Here is a 27,627-nt window from a genome sequence, read left to right as displayed (position 1 = left end):
TCTAGCAATCCCTATACATTGTGATCTCAGGTAGATTGTTATGCAATGGCAATGATAATTATGAACACACACTACTCTATTATTCACTGAATGTTCATAATCACGAAAGGGAAATTGTTTCTTAAATTGCAATAGGGCACCAAGATTTTTCTCAAGATTTAAGAGAAAACTTTTCTATTTTGAGAAGTTTGAAAACTAAAACAAAGAACACATTCATATGAGAAGAGAAGAAAGTGAGAAGACATGAGTCCTCTGGCCTCTTAGCCAGGTTCTAATGGGTTCAGCCCACAGAGGTAGGAATTAGAAGATATCATAGACCATATCAACTTGGACTTCTTAGAAATTCAGCCACAGAGTTTCTGAAGCATGAGAACAGACTAATACAAAAAGTCACTTTTGTTGTGCATTAGCAAAGAACTTGGAGGGCATTGTGACCCTGCCTTATGGATCTGTGGAACTTTGAATTTAAGAGCGATGGATTAGGGTATCTGGTAGAATAAATTTCTAAGGGGCAAGTGATTCAAGATGTGGCCAGTCTGCTTCTAAAAGCCTATATTCATATGTGTGAGCAAAAAATGACCTGAAACTGGAACTTATATTTAAAGGAAAAACAGAGCATCAAAAATTGTAAAATTTGCACCCTGACCATGTGATAGAAAAAAAAAAAAAAAAGCCCATTTGACAGGGAGGAATTCAAGCAGGCTACAGAAATTTGCATAAGTAAAGAGGAGTCAATTACTAATAGCCAAGACAATTGGGGAAAGAGCCTCCAAGGCATTTCAGAGACATTTGTGGCATCCACTCCCATCATAGACTCAGAGGCCTAGGAGGACTGAATGGTTTCATGGGCCAAGCCCAGGGCCCCACTGCCCTGTGCAGCCTTGGGACACTGCTCCCCACATCTCACTCTGCTCCAGCTCTAGCCAGAAAATTTGCAGGCTAGTCATTTAGTAGAAAAGAAAAGCCATTTGCAGGGGAGGAATTCAAACAGGCTGCAGAAATCTGCATAAGCAATGAGGAACCAGTTGCCAATACCCAAGACAATGGGGAGACCTTGAAGGCATTTCAGAGACCTCCATGGCAGTGATTCTCCTCACAGACCCACAGGCTTAGGAGGTCTGAATGGTTTTGAGGGCCAAGCTCAGGGCACCATGGACCTATGCAGCCTTGGGACACTACTCCCTGCATCCCAGTCACTTCACCACTAGCCATGGTTCAACAAGGCCCAGGTACAGCTCAGGCCACTGCTTCAGAGGATGCAGACTGTAAGTCTTGGTGGCTTCCAAGGGGTGTTAAGCCTGTGGGTGCATAGAATGCCAAAGCTGAGCTTTGAGAGCCTCTGCCTAGATTTCAGAGAATGTATGGAAAAGCCTGGATGTCCAGGCAGAAGCCTGCTGCAGCAGCAGAGCCCTCATGGCGAACCTCCAGGAGGGTAGTGTGGAGGGAAAATGTGGGGTTGGAGTCCCCACCCAGAATCCCCAATGGAGCACTGTCTAGTGGAGCTGTGAGAAGAGGGCCACTATCCTTTAGACCCCAGAATGGTAGATCCACCAGTAGCTTTCACCCTCAGCATGGAAGAGCCACAGGCACTCAACACCAGCCCATGAGAACAGTTGTAGGGGCTAAACCCTAGAAAGCCACAGGAGTGGAGCTGCCCAAGGCTTTGGGAGCCCTCCTTTTGCATCAGTGTGACCTGGATTGAGACATGGAATTAAAGAAGATTATTTTGGAGCTTTAAGATTTAATGACTACTTTTCTGGGTTTCAGACTTGCACAGAGCCTATAGCCTCTTTCTTTTGACCAATTTCTCCATTTTGGAAAAGAAATATTTAGCCAATGCCTATACCCACATTGTATCTTGGAAGTAACTAACTTGTTTTTTATTTTACAAGCTCATATTCAAAAGGAACTTGCTTTGTCTCAGATAAGACTGAGTTAATACTGGAGTGAGTTAAGACTTGGGGGGACTCTTGAGAAGATGTGATTGTATTTTGAAATGTAAGAGAGCCATGAGATTTGGAAGGTGCCAGGAGTTGAATAATATGGCTTGGATTTGTGTCCCTGCCCAAATCTCATGTGGAATTGTAATCCCCAATGCTGGATCTGAAGCCTGGTTTGAGGTGATTGGATCAAGAGGGCGGATTTTCCTTTCGATGCTGTTTTGTGATAGTGAGTGAGTTCTTGTGAGATCTGATATTTTAAAAGTGTGTGGTACCTCGCCACCTTCCCTCCTTCTGCAGCCGTGTAAGACATGTCTGCTTTCCCTTTGCCTTCCACAATAATTGTAAGCTTCCTGAGGCCTCTCCAAAAGTGGAAACCACTATACTTCCTGTACAGCCTATAGAGCTGTGAGACAATTAAACCTCTTTTCTTTATAAATCACCCCGTCTCAGGTACTTCTTTATAGCAGTGCAAGAACAAACAAATACAGAGAGCCAATGCTTCACATGGCCAGAGTAGAAGCAAGAAAGTTAGGGATAAGATGCCACACATATTTAAACAACCAGATCTTGTAAGAACTCACTGTCATGAGAACAGCACCAAGGGTATGGCACTAAACAATTCATGAGAAACCTGCCCCCATAATCCAATCACTTCCTACCAGGTCCCACTTCCAACACGGGGGATTGACACTCAATATGAAATTTAGAGAGTACAACATCCAAACTGTATTAACACTGATACATAAATCCTCAACAAAATACTAACAAACTGAATTTAGCAACGTGTTTAAGAGATTATACACCATGACCCACTGGGATTATTCCTGTACTAGAATGGTTCAACGTGTAAAAATCAATCATGTAATACACAGCATTAACAGAATGAAAGATAAAATTTACAAGATCATCACAATTGATACAAAAAATATTTAATAAAAATTAATACCCATTCGTGATGAAAACTCTCAACAAACTAGGAATAAAAGGAAACTGTTTCAATATAATCTAAGTCACCCATGATACACCCATAGCACACATTCTTCTCAGTGTTGAAATTGCTGAAAAATTGTCCTTGAAGATCAGAAAAATGATAAGATGCTCACTTTTGCCACTTCTATTCAACATAGTATTGGAATTTCTGATCAAGGACATTAGCCAAGAAAAATAAATAAAAGCCTTGGAAACTGGAAAGAAAGAGGTAAAATTACTTCTGTTTATATATTATATGGTCTTATACTTAGAAAGTTTTAAAGATTTCCAAAAAGTTTGTAAGAACTAACTGAAAACAATAAGCAAAGTGTCAGGATACAAAGTCAATACACAAAAATCAGTTGCATTTTGATGCACTAACAAACAACCCAAAAAAGGAAATTAAGAAAACAGTTCTATTTGTGGTAGCACCAAAAGGATTAAAATTTTAAGAATTTAGTTACCTAAAGAGATAAAAGTCTTGCATACAAAAAACTACAAAGCATTCCTGAAATAAACAAAGATATAAATTAATGAAAAGCTATTCCATGTACATGGATTGAGAAACAATATTGTTAAGATGCCAATAATGTCCAAAACAATATACACAGATAAATGCAGTCCTTATAAAAATCCTAGTGATTTTCTGCAGAAATAGACAAACCAATCCTAAAATTTATATGGAATCTTAAGGTATCCTAATAGTCAGTACAATCCTTAATATAGAATAACAAAGTGTTGAGCTCATACTTCCTGATTTCAAATTTTACTGCAAATCCACAGTAATCAAAACAATGTGGTACTGGTGTGTTAGCTCTTTTTTGTGTGTTGTTATTATACATATAAAGGCAGCCCTGAGGCTGGGTAATTTATAAGGAAAATGGGCTGGACAGGAAGCATGGTGCTGGCATCTGCTTGGCTTCTGGTGAGACCTCAGGAAGCTGTCAATCATGGCAGAAGGCAATAGGGTAACTGACATCTCACATTGTGAGCAGGAGCACAAGAATAGGGGCAGGTGCCACACTCTTTTAAACAACCAGATCTCATGTGTACTCAGAGTGAGAACTCATTCATTACCAAGCCATTCATGAGGGATCCAGCCCTGTGATCCAGTCAGCTTCCACCAGACCCCACCTCCAACACTGGGGATTGCATTTCAATGAGATTGGGAGGGGACAAACAGCCAAACCACATCTATTGGTGTAACAACAGACATATAGACCAATGGAATAGAACAGAGAGCCCAGAAATAAATTCTCAAATATGTGTTTAAATTATTTTCAACAAGGGTGTTGAGACATCAATGGGGAAAAGACAGTATTTTCAACAAATGTTGTTGGGAAAATTGTTTATCTACGTGCAGTAGAATGGAATGGGATTGTAACCTAAAATGATGTTTAAAAACTAGTTCTAAGTGAATCTATCACATAAGTGTTAAACGTTAAACTATAAAATGTTTAGAAGACAGCAGGACAAAAGCCTAAGTGTTTTTGGCAGTAGCATTTCTTGGATATGACATCAAAAGACATCATCCACAGAGCCATATGGTAATCTATAGATTGGGAAGAAATAGTTGCAAATCATATCTATGATAAGGGATTCATATCCAGAACATATAGAAAATGCCTACAACTCAACAAGAATAACAAAACAAACAGCATAATTAATAGACAAAGGAGTTACATGAAAATTTTTCCAAAAAGATATGCAAATATCCAATAATCATGGAAAAAGATGCTCAATGTCACTAATCATTAGGAGAATGCAAGTTAAAACCATAATTTGAGACCACATCACATTCACTATGATACATACTATCAAAAAGAAAGTAAATGGAAAATAATATTTGGTGATGATGTGGAGAAGCTGAAAGTCTTGTGCACTGTTGATGGGAACGTGAAATATTATAGCTGCTGTGGAAAACATTATGATGCTTCTTCACAAAATTAAATGCAGAATTTCTGCATGATCTAGAAATTATTCTTCTGAATAAATACCCAAATGAATTGAAGGCAGGGTCTTAAAGAGATTTTTATGTACCCCTATTCATAGCAGCATTATTCACAAGAGCTAAAAGGTGGAGGCAACCTAAGTGTCCGTTGATGGATGAGTCAGAGAAGCAAAATGTGGTATGTACATACAATGGGATGTTATTCATCCTTAGAAAGGAAGGAAATTCTGACATATGCTACAACCTTCTAAGGTTCATCCATGCTAAGTGAAATAAGCCAGTTGCAAGCAGACAAATACTGTGTATGACTTTATTTATATGAGGTACTTCGAGTAGTCAAAATCATAGACACAGAAAGTAAAATAATGGTTTCCAAGAAGTGCAGTAAGGAATGAAGGGTTATTGTTTAATGTGTACAGATTTTCAGTTTTGCAAGATGAAAGCGGTTCTGAAGATAGGTGGTGGCAATGGTTATCCAACAGTATGAATGTACTTAACACTGCTCAGTTGAAAACTTAAAATGGTTAGGATGGTAAATGATACATTTTATATTGTGTGCAATTTACTAGAAGTAAAAAATGAGGAAAAAACACGGTTTAAATAAAAACACATATATACATATATATACGCACATTTTTGATATGATAATATGTGATCTCACTTAAGACCACGAGGACTTAATCAAATTTGCTCCAGCTTTATGACCTTCTTTAGCCCCTTTGAAAGTCATCACTCTATATTTGCTGAGGTTCAAAGGTGGGTCTGCAACAGTCTAGTGAAGACTAGCTCCACTTTTAGCCACATGCTGTTGTGCTGCTACCGTGGTTCCTCACATTTGTTAACTGACACTGACAAGGCTGAAACTAGCATTAGCATGCACCCTGCAGGGGGGACATGAATGCATACACACCTGAATTTGCCGTGTTCAGACCTCAGTTATTTCCCCTAATTTTGATACTACAAGGAATGTTGGGATCTACCCCTTCAACTACAGCCTCTGGGTGCTGCAGGCCATAACCAGGTAGGGTATGTGCTAGAAGGGGGTGGAGACCAAGCAGCACCATCCCTTGGGGTAGTTATTAAAATTTCACTTCCAAATTGTATTTAAAATCTGTCTCCCATTGGAATTCTGGCTACCCCTTTCTCTTAATTGTATGATGTTAGTCCAGTTAATTAAGTTCCCTGGAGTTCACTTTTCTTTATGTAAATATAAGAATTTTCTTTACGTAAATATAAGAATTAAATGAGACAAGTATAAATGTCTAACAAAATGTCCTTCCCATTGTAGGTGTGAAGAAATGGCTGTTTCTTTTAATGTACTGCGTAACTGTATTTTTTCTCACTGATTAGGTTATGGGTGCCTTTTCCCCTCCTTCTTCCTGCTTCCTAGGGGCATGGTAAACACGTAACAAGTAGTTTATTGAGATTGAAAAGTGTATTCATTATATTGTTGCTTGTTTGTTCTATCAGAACACTTTGATAGGAACAAAAATGGTGATTTTCTATATCATATCATATCTGTATCTTTGAAGACAGTTATCTACCTTTTCATCATATTTGTGCTTCCAGCTGTGCCCAAGAGCAAATGTTATGGAGTTAAAATGCAGGTGAAGTGAGATAGGATCTGCAGATTGTGGCTCTTATCTGCTTAATGATGTGTGCAATAAGTGTCATATTAGGAAGAAGAACAGGAAGGCCCATGTTTTTGAAGCAGAAACATAATGTTCAGTACAAGGAATCTCATATCATGTTTTCTAAAAAATTGTGTGAGAAAAAAATGGCAAAATAAAATGCTTAAGGAGAGACATCTGTTCTCTCTGATTCTTTAACCCACTTTAAACTTGGAGAAGCAAAGAAAAGCGACAGTTTAATTCTTGTGTTTCTTTAGGTCCAGATCTTTAGCTCTTGCATAAAAGTGAGCAAGCTGCCATCTGTGCAAACAGGTGGCTTGGATTAAATATGATGCTAAGTATTAGAACAATTATATTTATAGGCATGGCAGGAAGTGACAAAATTAAGAAAACCCAGGGTACTTTTAGTAAGATGAGAAATGTGAGCCATAAACTGTGTCTAAGAAGATAAAGTATGAAAATATATGGATCTAAACACCTGCATATTTGACATTTGCTTCTGGTAATTCAAGAAGAGATGAAACACAATTACTCATATGCCTCTTTCAACATACTACTGTGGGTCAACTGGACCTATCATAGAACAGTATTAGGGAAGATCCTTTATGTCATGAATAAAGAGTTGCTCAACTATGAATTAATTATGATTTAACAGTGAATCTCTTAGCTTCATAAAGTACATTCTTCACAGCTTGAAGCTAAGTAGAAAGGCCAAAGAACACACAGGTGGGAGGGTAAGCTTAAGGAAGCAGTATCAGCATCATTCATTCATGAAGAGATAACCAGTATTGCAGTAACTAGGCTGGACTTGGAATCCTAATTCAGGAGTTTTCGTTGCTGATTCTTCACTGTGTTCAATGCGGCTTTTTTGATGACTTTTTCATCATGGATGAAATGAAGTCAATGGACAAGATGACCTCCTTGGTTCCATCCAGCTCTCCAAAACATTTTGGAGCCAATTACTTTGTCAACTTTTTTCTCAGGGGTCCTTTGTAGAAACAGTGTATAAAATTTACTGACAAAATAATTAACTCTTTTTGACTGTTTTCCTTCAGTTAGATTAATATTTTCAAGGTTCATCTATCTTGTACTATATATCATTATTTCATTCCTTTCAATACTTTATTATATGAACATATCACCTTTATATGATTAATGTATTTAATATTGTCAACTTATTCAGAATATATATACTACTTGTAGAGCCCTATATTAGAGGTAAGGAGGAGAAGATTCAAATTAAAGGAGAAGGATTACACATAGCAACTATAACACAAGAACAAACATGTTTGTTTCAAAGTTGGTGAGAAGTTAAACTTTACTTTGAGTAGTTGAAATGAATACCAGGAAAATGGCACATTGTTTTGTTTTATATTCCACCAGTAGTTTTGATTTTACAGCCAAACTATATCTAAAGTTTTGTATTTTAAACTTTTGTCATCTCAATTGTTTCCTTTTTGGTCATCGCTATTTTATCATGTACCTTTAAAAAAATAAGTTTATTGATATAAAATTGTATACCATAAAATTCACTCTTATTTTTTAAAAATAATTTTTATTGTGTCTATTTAATGTATACATCATAATGTTATAAGATTTTATATATATATATATATCTGCATACATAGTAAAATAGTAACTATGGGGGAACAAATTAGCATATTCACCACCTCACATAGTTACCCATTTTTCCTCCCTGTGATAAAAACTGCTATGAAATTCACCCTTTTAAAGTGTACAATTCATTGGTTTTTAGTATATTCATAGAATTGTCTAACCATCACTGCTGTTCATTTCCAAAATGCGTTCATCATCTCCAAAGGGAAATCTAGTACACAGTTATTTCTGATTCTCCTCCCCACCAGTCTTTAGCAATCGCTAATCTACTATCTATTTCTGTGGATTTTCCTATTTGAACATTTCCTATAGATTGAATTATGCCATGTGCAGTTCTTTATTAATATCTTCTTTCAGTTACATTCATATTTTTAAGGTTTATTCCTCTTGTACCATGTATCATTCCTTTGTTCATCCTTATTGATATGTAAATACCAATATTATTATATGGATATACCACATTTCATCAATTCATCATTTCATGATACTGGGATGGCTTCCTTTCGTCATAGCCTTACTACCTTAATATCTTCTTATTTTTTCTTTTTATTATTGTGTGCATGATTAACCTCTGGGATTTTACTCTATTCTTGGTTCATTGTCTCATCAAGTGCATATGTGATTTCCAAAATTCTCAAAGTGGGAATACTTAGACACTAATTCAATGAGATACGTAAATACCAAATATATCAGTCTTATTCTTAGTAATTAGGTAAATAAGGAAATTTGTATATTTTCTTCTAAGAGTACACAGCCATTTTAATGGTTAATGGTAGTATCTGATAAGAAGATGAAAGGTAAGTAGGATGGAGAATTAAAAAATGCCTACTAAATCATTGTAGTCAGTTACATTACCTCCATCATCATCATACTCAAGACCACTTTATTGGATACATACTCTGTGCAAGATACTTCATTTTTGACATGTATTATAGTATTTGATACTAAAACAACTTATTTTGGACATTTAGGTTTTTTAAAAAATTATTTCAGATGACAAAAGTAAATTACAGATAGCTAATGTAACCAGCTCCAAAATTAAATACTGTTATGTAGAAGAGTCAGAATTTCACCCCAAATTTCTAAGACATATTCCTTCTTCCTTCTTTCACTGCCTGATATGTCTATCTATCTATTTCTCTATCTATCTATCTATCTATCTATCTATCTATCTATCTATCTATCTGTGTATGTGTGTGCATTTGTGTCTGTGTGTGTAAAACTAATATTGTTTGGGAGGAATTCATAATTCATGGAAGGGGTGGACTTTCAAATTGCCCATGATGTTAGATAAGGAAAATTTGTTTAATCATGATGAGAAGTGAGGTAGGGTCACTAGTTTGAAGAAAACAACCACAGCAATAAAAAATGTACTCTCCCCATTCATGTTCTAACACTGATTGATGTTAAATTATAGGTTTAGAGTTTATCCTTACTGGCAGACTTACTTGTAAATTCAGACTGCTCCTTGGCCAATCTGATTACTCTTAACAACTCAACAGGAGACTTGAAACTTTAATGGAGATTTGTGATTCTCCCAGGACATATATCTATATCTTCTCAGCAGTGTCAGACTGATCTGCTGCCAACATGTTTTCCCCCCTCTCAGTAGAATAAATCTCTGACTACACATCCTGGCAAAAGCACACATTTCTCCTGGCAAGCTTCCTCAATGGGCATCAAATATCTTGAGATTTCAGACAAAATCATTTTTCTCCAGGGAAAACATGACTTGTGTAGATGACAGGACCCCAGACAAACAGCAAACCCCACTCAGAATTTTAACAATTACTAAAAATGTATTTTCTATCACGGACCCACTTTTTTTACCACTGGTACCCCCCGCCACACACACACACACACACAAACAGATATGTGCAGACATACATGTGCACATATATAATCAATTTTCCTGTACTTACCTGCTTTATGAGATGCAAACTTATGGTGAGTTTGGAGACCCCCCCCTTTTTTTTTGACAAATAATACCCTCCATAAGTAAACATAGTAATTATCAATGCACACTCATTGTGTAATAGATCTGTTGTCTGTGTCACTTAGCTAACTTTGATCATTTTCTGTCATCCAGAAAATAACTTCTTTCTTCAAAACCAACACACAATCAATGCTTGGCAGTAATGGGCATGTGATTTAGGTCTGTGCCTAATTAGCACGTTGCATACCACTAACGTACAGCACAAGAATGAGTACCTGGGTGGTCTACGACCAATGAATGCAAGGAACCTCCTACCGAGAACCCTGGAAAATATGTCTTGCTTTTTTATGTTGTCTTTAAAGTGAGAGGCTGTAGGGATTACATATGCTGTAGTCATTTTTTGATCATGAAGAGAAAGCTTGTCGGAATGGAGCCATCTGAAAGAAAACTATGGTAAGATATTATTCATGCCCCTGACGACAACACTGAAGTATCCGTATCAAGTCATGCATGTCTGCATGAAGCCCTACATGCAGTCAACCAGTTCGGGAGGTAATCTCATTCAGGCAGGAGTTTCTGATACTTCCAAAAGAAGTAAATAGTCTTTACTTTTCTCCCACCTCCTCCCTAAAGTAGAAAATGGTAACAATGACTTATCTATCAATTCTTAGCTGATCGTCCTTCTTCTGAAAACATTAACTTGTATATCGTGGCATGTTCCTGTAGTCTCAGCTACTTGGGAGGCTGAGGCAGGAGAATCGCTTGAACCTAGTAGGCAGAAGTTGCAGTGAGCTGAGATTGCGCCACTGTACTCCAGCCTGGGCAACAGAGCAAGACTCCATCTCAAAAACAAACAAACAAACAGACATTAACTTGTATAATAGCTGTTTACAGTTAGCTAAGTTACATCCTAGGCATAAGAACAAATATGATTAAGTCCATTGTACAATTTTAGGCTCATCAGCATTTTTTCTTAATCATCTGAATTTTTCTCATAAACTTTAACACTGTTTCAAAAAAAAAAAAAATCTTAAAGCCTACATATGCTTGAGAAGTTATTTTATCCAAAGAAAAACGACAACCTATTGGCCAAAGTTTTTGCCTTATTTCCACTTGCTATTGTCTTAGAACTAGCTAGTGTTTTGATATTAGTAACCATCCTATAACTATTTCTTTGTAAGTATTTTCATATATTTTATATTCCTGCCCTTCATTCATGTTGTTAAGCATGTGAATTTTAATTATTCCTTCTGTCACTTCTTTCAATGTTGTTTCTGTTTAAATGAATGCAATACTACCAATTTATTCAACTAAATCAATTTTCTATTTAATTAAGTCTTACTTTATGGTTTAATTATATACTTGGATTACAGTGATCAATTCTTCTCTCTAGAGATTTAATTGAAATATGTAGAAATTGATAAGGTATGCCATTATGCATTTGAAGAGTCACAGCATCTGTTGTTTAGATGTATGAATTAGTTTTCCAGACAACAAAATTCTTCAATACTACTCTATGCAATTATGTTCAGAACTATAGCATGTATTATATATTTCAGTTATGATATTTCAATTTAGTTTTCTTTCTATAATGTCAGTCAAGTGTTGAGCTTTTGAAATAGCCGATGGTGAAATTTTAGTGACAGAGTATATTGCCTAATCTATAATTTTAAGGAATAAAGTCTGATCTAAACATTGATATGTAAATGATTGCAACTGTGTTTTATAAGGGAACACATTAAAATTGTCAGTTTCCCTTAACATGTTTGCATTACACAAATTTTCCACAGTGAATATACATTACTTTGAAATCAGAAAATGTAAAAAATTATTGTCTTTGACCCGTATGTCTTTTTCTTCTATCATCTTTTGTATGCTGATATTAACCACGACTAGAGAAATATTTTTATAAGGGTGAGAAAACTTGCTTAAGTTTTACTGGCACTAGTAACATATCTATCTGTCCATTCAACTGAAATACTAGTGGGAAGACATTGAATCTTGAAAGACACAGCTTTATCAAAGATGTTGGAGAGTAAACATGTTTGTCAATTGGACAATATCAACAGTCAATGGAAATTAACTAAAGTTCCTGGACTGACCGTGAAAGATTTGAGCAAGATAATAAAATAGCTAAGTGACGGATGGTTAGGCTATGCTGATAGCTATTTAAATATAGGACTTCAGAGTTTTAAATGACAGTCAATGTTGCAGGATCGAAGCACAAATTAGATAAGTAGAGTTCATTTTGAGTTTCTAATTTACAAATTTGATGAAGGATTATTTGATTTATGACTAAGTTAATGAAACATAACTCTGCAATTTGAGGTCATTTTACTAGTGGCATGGAAATTAAAATTAAAATCTTAAGAGAAAGCAGGGAGATGTTTGGAGTGGAGGGAGGATATCTTTTAAGTGAATAACTGTGAAGGGTCTAAGACCTCACCCTACTTGTAAATTAACAAGTTAGCCTGCCAAAGTATGTGTGACTATATAAAAATGAGGCATTTGGGTCAGAGACAAAGAGTTTATTATTCACAGCAACAGTCAAATCATTATAGGCCAATGAGGTGTTATAGTGAAGTGTATTATTGGAGTGGAACCCCAAAATACAAAAATTGTCATCTTGCGTAGGATTGCTGGTGACCTCCCTTTCTCCTAAAGCACAATGAAAGACTAAAATCAGCTCGGTTTAATCTTTTCAGAATGGGGAAAAAAATGGTGTCAATATAGTAGCTGACACAAACTAAATAGAGGGAGATGGAAGTGATTGAAATATTTGCCTAGCCTCTTTTATCCTCCATATTTTGCAGTTTAGATGTTACTTTAAAATAAGCTCTATTTTCTGCATGTATCACTGCAGTGTAGATTTCTAGACCTTTGAGATCATAAAAACACACCAATCTTTATATTTACTTTATATGAGCTGCTCAAGTGAAAGAGAAGCATGAATCTGCTTACATCTTTCCTTTGCCTGATGATTTAAATAGACTGGACCATTCAACAAGATTGTTGAGTGTATGAGTATGAAGTCAAGAAACTTTTGGTAAGAGTTTTAACTGAAGAAAGTTAAGAATCAGTTAAAGCTGGTGGTTATGCTACTATTATGCAAACAACCCTTCTGGTGGGAAAAGATATTTAAAATTCTAGAGAGAGATTTTATTTTCCTCTTATGCGATCTTTTTTCAAATAATCCAAAGAATGAAATGATCGTGTGAAAATTGCTGCTATTCACATTTTAGCTACAAATCAGAAAAACATTATTTAGTTGAGTGGCTATCAACTGCTCCATTATCTAGTCTGAAAAAGGCTCTTTATCACAGGAAGTAGCATTCATAGGATTGGCACTTCCACGTGTATTAATAATGGTTACTTACAATTATGATGACTTTTAAATAAAAATGATGTTTATTCTGGTTACTTTTTATGTAAATGCTTTTATTTTGGATATCTAACTTTATCTTATTTACCAGGGATTTGATTCATGTTTTTAAAAATATGTATTTCTCATGCCATGTTGTAAAACAAACAAACAACAACAACAACAACAACAACAACAAAATACCTTTTAAAGTATATAGCTCTTTTGGAAATCCAGAAGAACTGTCTTTTAGTTACGTTGCAATGATCAGTGATTAACATTTATAAATATAGTAAGTAAAAAATATGTTCTTTGAATGAGGCAAACAATTAATAGGTTAACATAGATTCCAGCAAACTTTTTATTTAAAGAACCAGAGGGTAAATATTTTAGGCTTTGTGGGCCATATTTTCTCTGTTGCAACTACTCAACTATGCCGTTGTAGTGCATAAGCAGCCATGAACAATAAATAGATGTAGCTGTGTTCTTTACAGAAACAGGCTTTGAAAAGCCAGACTGACCCAATGCTACAGTTTATGGACCCCTGATCTAGTATACTGTAAACCAAAAATAAAACCCTAAGTCCCCCAACAGACCAAACAGACTGCCTCTTGACCAAGGGGACCCCAGAGAAACCTGAAAACCTGAATTCCTGACCATGATGGGAAGGGATGTTGAACACTTTTCATTGTGTCTCCTTCCTTTTGGAATTTAAGCACAACTGACCAGCATTCAGGTTAAAATAGAGATCATAAGACTAACAAAACAGTCTCTTTGTGGCTAAATAAAAACAAGACAAAAGGTCATGCAAGGCAAAGGTTAAGTCATATCCTACAAACCACAAAATTTTGTAAAACTGGTGTTTTTTTTTTTTTTTTTTTTTTTTTTTTTTTTTTTTTTTAATTAACCTGGTACAATTTGGCTTAATTTCTAACCTAATTCTGGCATAGTGTCACAGGACAGATAGCAGACCCTGAAGGAAACAAAAATCTTTTACCCCCAAATATATTTTTTGATATATTTTGAAATGGCCCCACAAAGCCATCTTTTGTAGGGAAAATTTGGATCTGCAGACAATCTCCATTAATGCAGCCAGACCTTCCCTTCCCAAGCCTTTCCCAGATCTAGGGGAGATGAACTGATAATCTGACAACTTTAATGTCTGAAAAGAAACATTTACCATCTATTCTCTCTGAAGACTGCTGGCTATGAGGCTTCATCTGCATAACAAAGCCTTGACCTTCACAACCCCCTTTAATCTTGATTCAAGCATTTGTTTCTTCTGACTTCAAATATTTAGACAAAGTTTAATTCTTGCAACCAATTACCAATCAGAAAGTCTTTGACTCCATTGATGACATGTAAACCTTCCCCACTTCAAGATATCCCACCTCTTATACTGAACCCATGTAAACCTTCCCTGTATTTATTTATGGTTTTATTAGCCTGTTCTCATGGTGCTATGAAGAAATACCTGAGATTGGGTAATTTATAAAGGAAAGGGGTTTAATTGACTCACAGTTCTGCATGGCTAAGGAGGCCTCAGGAAACTTACAATCGTGGCGGAAGGTACTTCTTCAAAGGGCAGCAGGAGAGAGAATGAGTGCCAGCGGGAGAAATGCCAGATGTTTGTAAAACCATCAGACCTTGTGAGAACTCACTCGTTATCAGGAGAACAGGATGGGGGAAACCATCCCCATGATTCAATTACCTCCTACCGGGTCCCTCCCATGACACATGGGGATTATGGAGATTACAATTCAAGATGAGATTTGGGTGGGGACACAGCTAAACCATATTAATGGTTTTACCTACAATTCCTATCTCCCTACAATGAATAAAACCAAACTGTAACCCAACTCCCTTGAGCATATTTCTCAGTACTTCTTGAGAATGTTCCCTGGGCCATGGTCACTCATATTGGCTCAGAATAAACCTCTTTAAAATGTTTCACAAAGTTTATTTCTTCTGTTAACAATGCTAAGTTTAAATTTATATATATGTAAATGTATTAAAAATTATTTAAATGTAATGCTGTAATATTATGAAAGTAGGTTATGAAAGTTGAGATTTGCAAAATAATATTAAAAACTATTCTGACACTTACTAAAACGCTAAGGAAGAACTTATTCAAAGTGAATGCAATAGGGCTGGGCATGGTGGCTCATGCCCGTATTCCCAGCAGTTTGGGAGGCCAAGATGGTGGATCATTTAAGGTCAGGAGTTTGAGACCAGCCTGGCCAACATGGTGAAACCCCATCTCTGCTAGAAATACAAAAACTAGCTATGTGTGGTGACTCACACCTGTAGTCTCAGCTATTCCAGAGGCTGAGGCAGCAGGATCACTTGAACCTGTGAAGTGAGCCGAGATCCCACCACTGCACTCCAGCCTACAGCCTGGGCAACAGAGTGAAACTCTGTTTCAAGAAAAAAAAAGAAAAGAAAAAAACAAAAAAACCCATACCAAACCCAACAAAAGAACTATTGCAATATAGTAAAGAGACTTAACTGCAACCAGAGCAAACACTGCTTGCTAGAGGTACTTAGAGCCAATGAGCAGAATAAAGCAGTCGATACCTGGAAAACTAACAGGAGGTATCCAGGGCAGGGGGAGTCTTGTTAAACTGGTATAAGAGTTAAAGAAAGAGGAAAGAAACGTGAAACACAGCTGACAGTTAAAGAAGTTTTCTTTAGTTAAAACCTGAGAGGCACTCCTGGCCGATTGGTCAGGACCCCTTTCTCTTACAGACGGTGAGTATATATTGGTTTTACGGTGAGGGGCTGATCAGAAGCTTGGAATGTTTATGTGTGTGGATAATTTGATGACAGGTTGGAATGTCTCTGGGAGCAGAGGAGGTTATCTTAAGGCAGACATCATTCCAGCCCGGAGAGGGGTTATCTCGGGGCTGGCATCTTCCCAGCAGGAGGGGGTTATCTAGGGACTGGCATGTCCGTGGTCTGGGAGGAGTTTGGAATGTTTCTGGTTGGAGATGTTATTTGAGGTTTATGGTCATGCTGACCTTAGCCATTAGGCTGATGCCCTTTGGATTTAGGTAGCTTTTATTAAGTTGAACTTTAGAATGAAGGGCATGTCCAAGATGGCAGTGCTCCTGCTCTGTCAACTGGATTAACACAATTTTTGCTAAAGGCAAGCCATAGACTTAAATTTCAAGGGTGGGGGTAGAGAAATTTGATCAAGTGTCAAGGGCAGGAGGATTCTCACTAAACTGACCCAGCAGGATTCTTGTTAAAGGCCGGCCAAGGTCAAGGACTCGTTGTGAAGTGGATGGAGGAGGTTGAACAAATTTTAGTCAAGGCAGATATCTTCGTCAGGAGTGCTAAATGTATTTCTAAATAACGTCACAACAGCAATAAATAAGTAAATAAGTGCATATATATATTTGATAAATGTAGTCAAAAACTTAGAGGAAACAAAAATATTTGCTGTGATCATTCTACTGGATGGGGCTATAGTAAATATTGTAAAAGCTACAAACGACTGAATGGTGGCTTGCCAAAAATTCCACCGAAATAACCTATTGAAGATAAAGCATGACTGACTTAATTGTTTAGTTTGGTAAAAAAGATCACTGTTGTCACAGAAAGTGAGCAGCGTATGGAAAGAGAAAAGCAAAGAAGAGATGCTTATAAAGTTTTGAGGGTATGTACTTGGACAGGTGTTTCAATACGTGGTCTTGATTAGAGTTGGGCATAATTTGTGATTAAGAGTTTAGGATAGTTGAATTGAGGGATGTGAGTGCTTTGGAGAAGCTCTTAAATAGGAAACAGTCATTTGTTTGTGCTGCATGTTGTTCTGAGGAAGATATATTTAGTGAGCCTTAGATGGTGCAGTCTATTTTTCAAGTAAATGGATTTTTGGAAAGTTCTTGGAAAAAGATGGTTATTTGCAACTTCAGCTTCCTGGCAAGAATTTCCTGAAATATTAAGGTCGTATCAACGCAGACGGTTGAATAGCAAATTGTGTTAATGTAAACAGTAAGATATGTTGATGTAGATGGTTTCAGTACTCAAAGGAACAAGAAATAGGTCCCTTCTTGAGTTTATAAAGTAATTGAAAACCCAAAACAAACACATCAAAATGGAATTTTAAAAACTCAGTAAAAAAGATCGAAAGGAATTATATGATTAAATATTAAATGGCTTAGGAGTTCCGAAGAGAGAGATATTAGATGAATACTTTAAAGGTGTTGGGTATTTAACCATGCTTTGAAAAAAATTAAAAGTTTGGACAAGATCTGGTGTATTTATTGTGGGCATTGTAAGAAAGTCTGAGTGGGAGTGAAGTTTTACATATGCGGAGAACTGTAAGCACCAGATCATCTAGACTATCTTATAGACTATTTGTAGATAATAAATATATAAATATATGTTAAATTTTATATTTTATGATTAGGAAGCCACAGGTCTTTGTAGAGTATTTGAGGTAATGGGAAGTATTGTGTCTAATTGATTGGGCTGTGTAATGGTAATACCTAGAGGCATAGAAAACTCTTACAAAACTAACAATAGTCTAGGTGGGTGGTCATAAAGAACAATATTAATATAGGAGATAAAGATACAGGAAAGGTGTAACCAATAGGATGCTATGTATGTAAATGGAATTTGGAGGGCTAGTAGAGCCAAAACTATAAAAAGTTTAATTTTAGTACTGAGTCTTATATGTCTACAAGATACGTGATCTAGTATAGAATTGGAAATATAGAACTGGCATATGGGAAAGATGAGGACTTTAGTTGAATGTTTAAGAATCAATATAGGAAGGTGTGAGTAGTAAAATAGTCACTGAAGAGCTGTTGGGAAAAAAAAAAAAAAAAAGGCCTACAGCTGAGTTTGGAAGGATGCCTTTGTTTAGATAGCAATTGAAAGGAAAATTTGAAGAACAAATACCAGGGCAAGGTAGTAGTTCAAAGTCAAGAGAAGAGCATTGCAAATTCCTACTGTTCATCATCATTGTTACACACTATGAAGTTGAGTTAGGTGGAGATTAAGCATAGGGGAAGAGCATATTGGACTTGGTTATTGCAGGTCAGTGATGATGTTGGAAGTCTGAAATTTCAGGAGAGCAAGAACTGCAGCTGCACTGCAGAAGATATAGAGAATAGCAGAATAGCATGTATGGCTGTTACGGAGAATATGGAGAATATGGCTGTTACGGAAACCCCTCAGGCAAAAGGTTTATTGAGGCCTAGTGTGAAAGGGAAAAAAAAACTAGGAACAGAGAAAAACACCAGACTTAATGTACTTTTTTTCTTTTCTTTTCTTTTTTTTTTTTTTTTGTTTGGAGACAGAGTCTCACTCTGTTGCCAGACTGAGGTACAGTGGTGCAATCTTGGTTCACTGCAACCTCTGCCTCCCAGGTTCAAGCGATTCTCCTGCCTCAGCCTCCTGAGTAGCTGGAGGTTACAGCTGCATGCCACCACGGCTAGTTTTTGTATTTTTAGTAGAGACGGGTTTTCACCATGTGGGCCAGGCTTGTCTCTCGTTCTGCTGACCTTGTGATCCATCTCCCTCGACCTCCCAAAATGCTGGAATTACAGGCATGAGCCATCGTGCCTGGCCATAGTTTTTTTTTTTTTTTTTTTAGCAGAAATCAAAGATATTTAAGAACTTAGAGTGCATTTACTTGTTTATAAAACAGAGCTTCTCTTTGCAAAGGAGAAAGTTCATCTCTTCCCAAAAGTCTTGGGAAACAAAGAGTGTACATGGAATGAGATCTCGAAGTAGAAATAAAGGATATTGAAGCCATTTCTAATGGCCTCAGTTTTCTCAGCTAAATATATGGATCCTAGGGCTCTTCAAAATGTGAGAAAAGTTTAACATTGTGAGCAGTGTTTTAGGAGAGTTGAATGAGGAGCCTACTGTGTTTTAATTATGAATAGCTAAATATTCCAGATTTACCATTGATAATAGTTAATTAAAGAATAAAATCTTAACTTGTTAGTTAACAAACCCTTCCTAGATTTATTTGAGCATTTCCTGTGATAGTAATTTCATTTTTTTTCATGTTTTATTTTTAATTGCCCAGCTTTTTTACTGAGTATAGTTTCTTTTAAAACATGGACTGCTACAGAATTTTAATTGTGGATATATCGAAATAGTTTTCCATGACAATTATGTTTGGATTAAAATTTCTCAGAGAACTGATTTGCCAAGGTTTTTTCTACTTTTTGAAAACTCTTTCCCTATGTAGAGATAGATGATATGTTTATTGATTGATTTAATTTTGAAACACTGAAAGTAGGTTATCACATCAAAAGTAAATGCATACTTACATTAGCCGTTAGCAAGACCAACTACTAATATGGGGATTTTATACTGATACACATGGAAGATGAATTTTGTCAGTTTTCAACTTCTCAGAAGGCTCACAGCGTAACCTGTTAAGCAAAGCTGAGTTTATTACCTATAATAGTCAGAAAAGACAACATTTTATGAGTCCGAGTGTCCAGAAGGAGAAGTTTAGGGGAAGATATGAATAGGGTTGGAAATCTGGGTTTGAGTAGATAAGACTGAGCTTTCAATGTAAGGATCTGGTTTGGTTAGGCGCACTTCAAGATGTAATAGTTTAGGATTGGTAGATACAGAAAGGCAGGAATCTTGAAGTGAGTTATTTGATAATTGAGCAATTTACCCAGTTTTAGGAGTTTAATGTTTCTAGAAACTAATTTTCAGCCATTTTCTGAAAAAAAAAAAAAGGTTTTTGTTCTGATTTACCCCATTAAGTTCATGAACAAGAACTTCCTAGAACAAATAGTAAAATAGTGAATGTAGGCTGCCTTTCTTCTTGGTCCTGATAGATAAGGTGGATGCAGAAGTCTTAGTTCTTAATTTCAATACTACATTGAGAACTAAATTAACAACGGCAAATGCTGTATATTATCTGCTTTGTGTGGAAGGGGTATAAAATATAATGTTCCATTTACCTGAAAGATTTTAAATTAGGATACTATGTTTTTCTTTTTGTATGCCAAATTATGGAAGAAAGAATTGAATCGAAATGACAGTAATGATAGTTAGGGATACTGCAGACTGAAAATAGGTTCTTGGATCTCAGGGTACATAGGCCAGATAGTGACTCTATTCTGCCATACATTTTCATTAAAAAAAAAAAAAAAAAAAAAAAAAAAAAAAACTGACTGAGTTGAATGGTGTTCAGAATAATTGGCTCTTAACTGTCAAAGAGCTAAAAAGGAGAAAATATTATTTAATCAAAGTACCTTGTAGATATGCATAATGTCATGTTTTAAGAATACTTCAAGTACACCTACCTTAATCTTCCCACGTTAATGCACTTAAGTCATTGATCTGATTCACTCATATTTTATTACTTAATGTTAAACAAAATATATAGTACAACGTTTAGAAATGTAGTTCCAGAATGAAGGATCACTATTAATCTAGTAGATAACTATTAATCTTAGTAACAGGAGTTTCAAAGCTGGGGGTTTCACTAGTGATTATAAATCAAACTGTAAAGTAGAATAAATATGAAATCCAGAAGACCAGATTATAAAGAACAAAAAAACCCCAAGAAAATTAATGAGGGCAGATACTAGTTGCTTTTAAAATAATTCATGCAAAAATCCTTATTAGTTATTAAGCTAGAGAATTACGTGTGAATTTTTAAAGTTTTCTATTAATGCAGCATTGCAGGTCTAACAGTAAAATTTGCAGGAATGTAGAACTAAAGGTATTTACTAATCTTAATTCTCTGTAGATTTTTCTCAAGGCCAAACAATTATCCAAGAAAATTGACTTTAAATAAATTGATATTAAGTGTAGTCTTTATCTTTTCAAACAAGCTTCACTTCCTTCTACTTTCATTCTAAGGGAAATAATGATTAATTTTATTTTGACCACCCCTAATAACAAACTATCACTCGTTTAAGATTTTCTTTCACTATAAGGAACTGTGGGGTCACATATTTCTTTTTCTCTTCTCTTGACCAGGAATCACCATTCATACTAAAAATCCTCTATGACTTTTCTTTCTCTCTGATGCCACAGACCTCATCTCAGTTTAAAATTCTCCAGTGTGCTTGTGTAATCACCCAGTGATTTCTTCCTGTCCACTGCAAAAACCAGTTCACTGAGACCTTGGTATTGCAGTAAAGAAGAGTTTCAGTAACATGAGATTCGCCATGTGGGAGAACTGGAGTTATTACTCAATGAGTTTCCCTGAAGTCTTGGAGGTCAGGGTTTTTCAAGGAAAGTTTGGTGGGCATGGGACTAGGGAATGGATGCTGCTGATTGGTTGAGGCAGATGCAATTATAAAAGTGTGGAAAACTGTGCATGGAGTCTACCTCTGGATGGGAGGTCACAGGACTGTTGAGTGATGAGTCCAGGTGAGGCCAGTCTGAAAATCATCTCAAAAGACCAATCTGAGGTTCTACAACAGTACTATTATCTATATTATCTATATATAAGGGAGTCACAAATCTTGTAAACTTTGGCCACATAACTTTTGAGCAGTAAGGGATTACAGAAACTACAGCTACATTTTAGCAGAATTCAGACCTCTTTCATAATTTCAGTTTTGTTTCCTTTCATTAGCATTACAAGGGTGGTTTCAATCCCTGAACAAGGAGGGGATGAGGTTTAGGGAGTGACTATTATGATTCTTGTTTCAAAGTTAAACTATAAACTAAATTTCACCCATGGTTAGCTTGGTCAATGCCCAAGAATGAGTGAAGACAGCCAGCCTATGAGCCTAAAAGCAAGACGGAGCCAGCCATGTTAGATTTCTTTCATTATCACAATCTTTGCAAAGATGTTTTTGCCTGCCTGTTGGGAGAAAAACTACTTGTCGAGTGTTTTGTTTTGTTTTGCTATATTTATCTCCATGAAGCAATGGAAAATGGAAATTTTTCTCTTAATTTATTGAGAAAATATTGTAAGGATGATTTTGTTAGGGCATGCTATTTGGCTTCTGCTAATCCACGATGATATGTTCATCACAATCAAGAAGTGGGCCAGAGATGAGAATATTTTTAAAAATTCAAAGAGGGAATAGATGTTAGAACTCAAAGTTGAGGTTGGACTATTGATTTGAGCAAGCATTAATTGTGAGTAGGAGGACAGGAGATCAAATCAACTGGCAAGACCAAATGAGCATTACAGATGATTGGTGTTGCTGTTGAGACATGATCATAAATATGGATGGGAAGGAAAGGGAAGACAGGAAAATAATATAAATCAAAATAAATATTTATAGTTTATGTAAATCTGTTATTTGTTCTGCATCAATAGAAAGGAAAACAGGTAAAGTTAAGGATTAAAAAAAGAACTCAACTCCTTTTTAACTGATAACAGAAGTTCAGAAGGTGATACAAGGCCTTAATTTAAAGATCATATAGAACTATCAGTCCGTACAGCCAGCCTCAGGGAGTAACTGGGAAATCCCTTCTTTATCTCCTTACTTTCCTCCTTGCTAAAAAGGCCATTTGTCTTTCCCTGTTTCCCAGGCCACAGTTCCAACATGTCACTGTTCCCATGTGATTAAGGTTAAGAAGAACTACTGGCCCTCTGTGTTATTCTTGGCTCTAATAGGAGACTCATATTGGACTATGTCTTTTGAATTAGACACTGAAGAAAACAAACTTCAGTTTTGCTAGTATTGCTTGCTTCTTGTCATATAAACTGTAGACGTAACTATTAATAATATTTAAATAATGAGAGAAGGACTCAGAAAATCTCATTCTGCCAAAATGTCAGACACTTTTTTGTGTGTTTTTGCTGATAATCTTTGTAACTCATCATTTAGTACTTGTTTTATAAGTTTGCAAGTGACGACATTCAGTTTCTGAGATATTGTAACTTACACACATTCATTTAAGTAGTGAATCTCATCTCCATTAATATCACCTTTCTTCCAAGAATGAGCAGGAGATTAGGGATGTGTATGCAACACCATGGAAAAGGCTAGAATTGGGTAAAACTGGGTACAAAGATTGTCATTTAAAAAGAGAACGTATTCAAAAATACTCTAATGTGGCTATCTTCTTTTACCTAATTATATATATATATATGTAATTATTTATAATTACATATATGTATTTATCTCCAGAATATCCTTATATCCTGTCAGTTTTCCCTCAAGTTCGTAATTTCAGACAGAGATATTGTTAAGATGTTTTAATTTTCTGACAAACATGGCTAAACTTACCTCAAAAATATGTGGAAGCACTTATCTGAAAGAAATGCAATTATTTAAAATGAAGACATAATTCTTCTAGAATTGAAAAGGTTGATTCATTGATATAGTGGTAGCCTCAGAGATTTTGAGCTGCAATTGTGAAAGCCAGATAAAATACCACAGAACAAATTCACAACCCAAAAGAGAATTCAAGAGACTAAATAGGAATTCAGTGTTGGTAGAAGAATCAGATCCATAAATAGGTCTGCATGAGAATGATTCAATCTGAGGAGACTTAGAACTGTATAGAGTTACAGTCAACTGGCAGCACTTTTAAGTTAAAATACTGGATCATCATCAGTAATGGCCCATTTTTTTTTCTCACTGTAGAATGTGCAGCAAATTGACCATATTTTAATTAATTTTCATTTGTTAAACTATGAACCTGAGTGAATCTCATACTAACCCCTTGTTCATTGTACAATAGACCATGTGTTAGGCGGGCTTTCTGATCTTTCAAAAGAATGAATGCCAAGTACAGAAATCTGCTTGTGTTATTGAAGGCTAAAAATGATTATTCTAATGTGTCTGTTTATTTTGCACGTTTTCTTCCCTACAGTTACTATATTACCTAGTCAATGTATTTGTCAATTGTGAATGTCTTTGTTGTTGCAGATACAGATGTGGTGTATAAAAGCGAGAATGGACATGTCATTAAACTGAATATAGAAACAAATTCTACCACATTATTATTGGAAAACACAACTTTTGTAAGTAATGAATAATTAATTACTTTCTGTGTTTCAGTACTGTTTAGAAAGCTCTCTAGATGTACATAACTCTCTATTCTTCAGCTCCAGCATTTGAAAAGCTTTTCAGGTGAAAATTGGGGCTGGAATAGTGTGAGAATCAGTAAACCTATTGATCGAAAATATCCCATGACTATCTGCTTCATTTTCTCCCCATTTACTTTTGTTAGTAATTGGAGAAATATTTCCATGAATAGTAATTGCTTAAAAAGAATAATTTTCCCAATATTTTATATATAACATTAGTCATACAAATGCCGAGGTTAAGAAATGGCTAGTCTAGCCTTATTTATTATTAACTTTCCTTTCTTCTTTACTTTTCATTCTTTCTGACTTCTTTCTAGTTCTGTTGTTCTCTGGATCAGATGGAAAGGCTTTCCAAAGCTGGTCTTCAGCTGAGGTTGATGTGTTCTACTTTTAGAATTTAGGATTCTGTCAGTACCATTTTACTTATTTTGTATCACTGTTTCGCCAACATGGTTTAAATTACTGTGTGTATCTATATTGGTCTTAATACACACTTTGTCTTTCTGAAAAATCTAGTACCCTAAGGTTAGGAGACTTAGCTATAATTACCTGTTTGGTAAGTGATAATGAATTACTATTGCAAATGTTGAAAATCTAGCTACTCAACACCGATGAAAAATAGTACACAGTTATTAACTTACTATTTTATTGTAATTAAAGTTTCAATAGACTGCCAATTAGATGAATTCATAAAATACAGACAAAATATATTACAGGCTCTCAGAAAACCTCCACAAAATAAAAAGATAAGCAAAGTTGTTGGCTACTTTTAAAAATGTATTCATACTTGTACACTTAAAATAAACATTTAATCTCCATTTTTATTATGGAATGGCCCTATGGAAGAAATGGACTAAAAATGTTCTGTTTAGTATTTTTACATATTAAGGAGAAAAGGTCATTACAATCATTAAGTAATTATATATCATTGGGCCAAATTTAACCAGCCAACTAATGTACATTAATAATGAGGTCATCAGTCAGAAGAAAAATAATGACATTTTTGTTTTTAAATGAATTTACAGGGAATCAAAGAATAGCTACTTGGTGTGCAACTCTTTATGGTACTCATAGGATGTCAAGGATATGTACAGCAGATTTCCTACTGTCCAAGAATGTGGATTTCCTTTGGGAGATAATACTAACCCTTATGGAGAATTTTAATAAACAGTATAGAGCAGTATTTACTATTTCTTCAGTGGATGGTCCTTAGGGATACTAGAAAAAAGCCTAGAGAATCATTGAGAAATACTGTCAATAGTGGAAAATTAGCCATTAGTAAGAAGATAGGAAAGGAGACAGAATTCCAGAATCGATAATGATGAGAAGGTATGATAATAATATACAGATTAAAGTCAGAATGAATGGATTTTTAATAAAATTAGTTTGGGGAACAAAAATGGAATGCATTTTAATTTTTGCTTTTTTTTTTTCATAAAGTAACATAATGTTATGGAGATTCTAGGCCCTCAGTAGCCAAGCATTCAGGTTAGATATACTCAGTATATGAATTATTCTATTATATGACTGTGCCTTATTAAATACTCATTCATGCAAGTCAATGAGGTTTTCCCCCATCACTAATTACGTTTTTGTTTTCCATTTATTCATTACTTTTTTATTTTCCATGATACATCAAAAAAGAAACCAAAACAAACAAAACTTTTAGATTCTTATTCCATTATCTCAGTTCTTTTGTTGGTACTACACACCATCACCATCTCATATCATCGTGGTTTTACTCCATGTGCTAATTAACGCTATTTTATCTTTGTGCTTTTGTGTTATATCTTTTTAAATGCTTTAGAGGTCTCTTTCTATTCTCCTCTATGTTGGCCATGACTCTTAATTACCACAGGGTCATATTTAGTAAATATTCTAATTTACTTACCTTCTAAGATTCATAGGCTCCCTAAGGACGTTTATGTCACAGCACAGATAATTAAGCAATTTATAAGTCCTAGAGGTATCTAAATTTAATGTGGGGGGAGGGGTTAGGGGAGTGGAAGGTGGCATCAGTTTGCAACCAGTTACCCAAAACTGAGAACAAAAATAGAAATTGCCATAATTCCAGATGATTTCAAAGGAGCTTGTTTAATCATTTTCTCCTAACTTCAAGATGGCATTATTTAATACACGTATGTTTTTAAGATTAACATTAGGCTAAAACCTGGATTTAATTTCTCTTCCAGGAAACTCTGTTGAAAAATATATTTTATTGAAACAAGTATTGCTGGTTTTTCTGTGAGCAATTATCAATATTTTAATAATAATAATAATTAATTGGATCAGATCAGTATAAAAAGCTTTGAAATGAAAGCATGACAAGTCGTTTGAGAAAATAAATATACTATTGATAAAAATGTCCTAAGAGAATGGCCTGTTCTATAGTAAGACATATTATGCTACAATATGACTACAAATATATTTTTAAAAATAAGTAAATTTAACATCATATTATCACTTTTCAGCTTAAACACATTTTAAATATGATTACTGTATACTTTTGGGTAGCAGACTCTATGATTAAAATAAATATTGGGCATGGTTGCCAAAATAAAAAATACTTTTTAAAAAATGAAATAATTGTGTTAAGGCATTCTTTTGGTTTGAAGGTAGGTGGATTTCTAATGAAAGGAGGAAATTAAGGGGCATATAACTTTTGAATTAGAGGATGAGAAGTAAGTGATTTAGCCTCAAAACTGCTCTTTATAATTATTGTTTGGAAATGTTATCTCTTAAAGCCAGAACTAGTTCAAACAAAAGCTCATCCACAATGACAAAATGAGGAAAATGTTTCCTAACTATTAGCTGTACTGTTTCCACTGTCAATAATTTGAATATCACCATGGTCATGGCTGAACATACCAGCAGCCGCAAATTGTTTTATCAAATCACTTTTTGAAATTATAAGGGGGTTGTAAACATAAGTCGAAGTCCCATGTACTTAAGTACAGTTAAGATTTTAAAAATATGTATCTTTTTTGTCTTTCTTTGAGATACAAACTCTTGCTCTCTTGCCCAGGCTGGAATGCAGTGGTGCAATCATAACTTACTGCAGCCTTTAAACTCCTGGGCTCAGGTGAACCTCCTGCCTCAGCCTCCTGAGTAGCTAGGACCACAGGTGTGTGCCACCAGGGTCGGCTAATTTTTTAAAATATATATATATATATTTTTTTAGAGATAGGGTCTCACTATGTTGCCCAGGTTCATCTTGAACTACTAT

At 35.4% G+C, this 27,627-nt stretch overlaps 1 protein-coding gene across 4 annotated transcripts in view; it reads left to right on the top strand.

Moving 5' to 3' along the window:
- The window catches only part of DPP10 (dipeptidyl peptidase like 10), a 1,411,130-nt gene that overhangs the window by 1,025,742 nt on the left and 357,761 nt on the right, over window positions 1-27,627 (top strand). For all 4 annotated transcript variants that reach the window (XM_005572966.5, XM_065525407.2, XM_005572965.5 and 1 more), the window contains one exon: window positions 24,241-24,335. In XM_005572966.5, the coding sequence (XP_005573023.3) occupies window positions 24,241-24,335 (95 nt within the window). The remainder of the gene's footprint in view (window positions 1-24,240; window positions 24,336-27,627) is intronic.

The sequence above is a fragment of the Macaca fascicularis genome, chromosome 12 (assembly GCF_037993035.2).
Source record: "Macaca fascicularis isolate 582-1 chromosome 12, T2T-MFA8v1.1".
Classification (NCBI taxonomy): domain Eukaryota; kingdom Metazoa; phylum Chordata; class Mammalia; order Primates; family Cercopithecidae; genus Macaca; species Macaca fascicularis.
The sequence above is the reverse complement of the archived record's forward strand: the minus strand, read 5'-3'. Positions and strand labels throughout refer to the sequence as shown.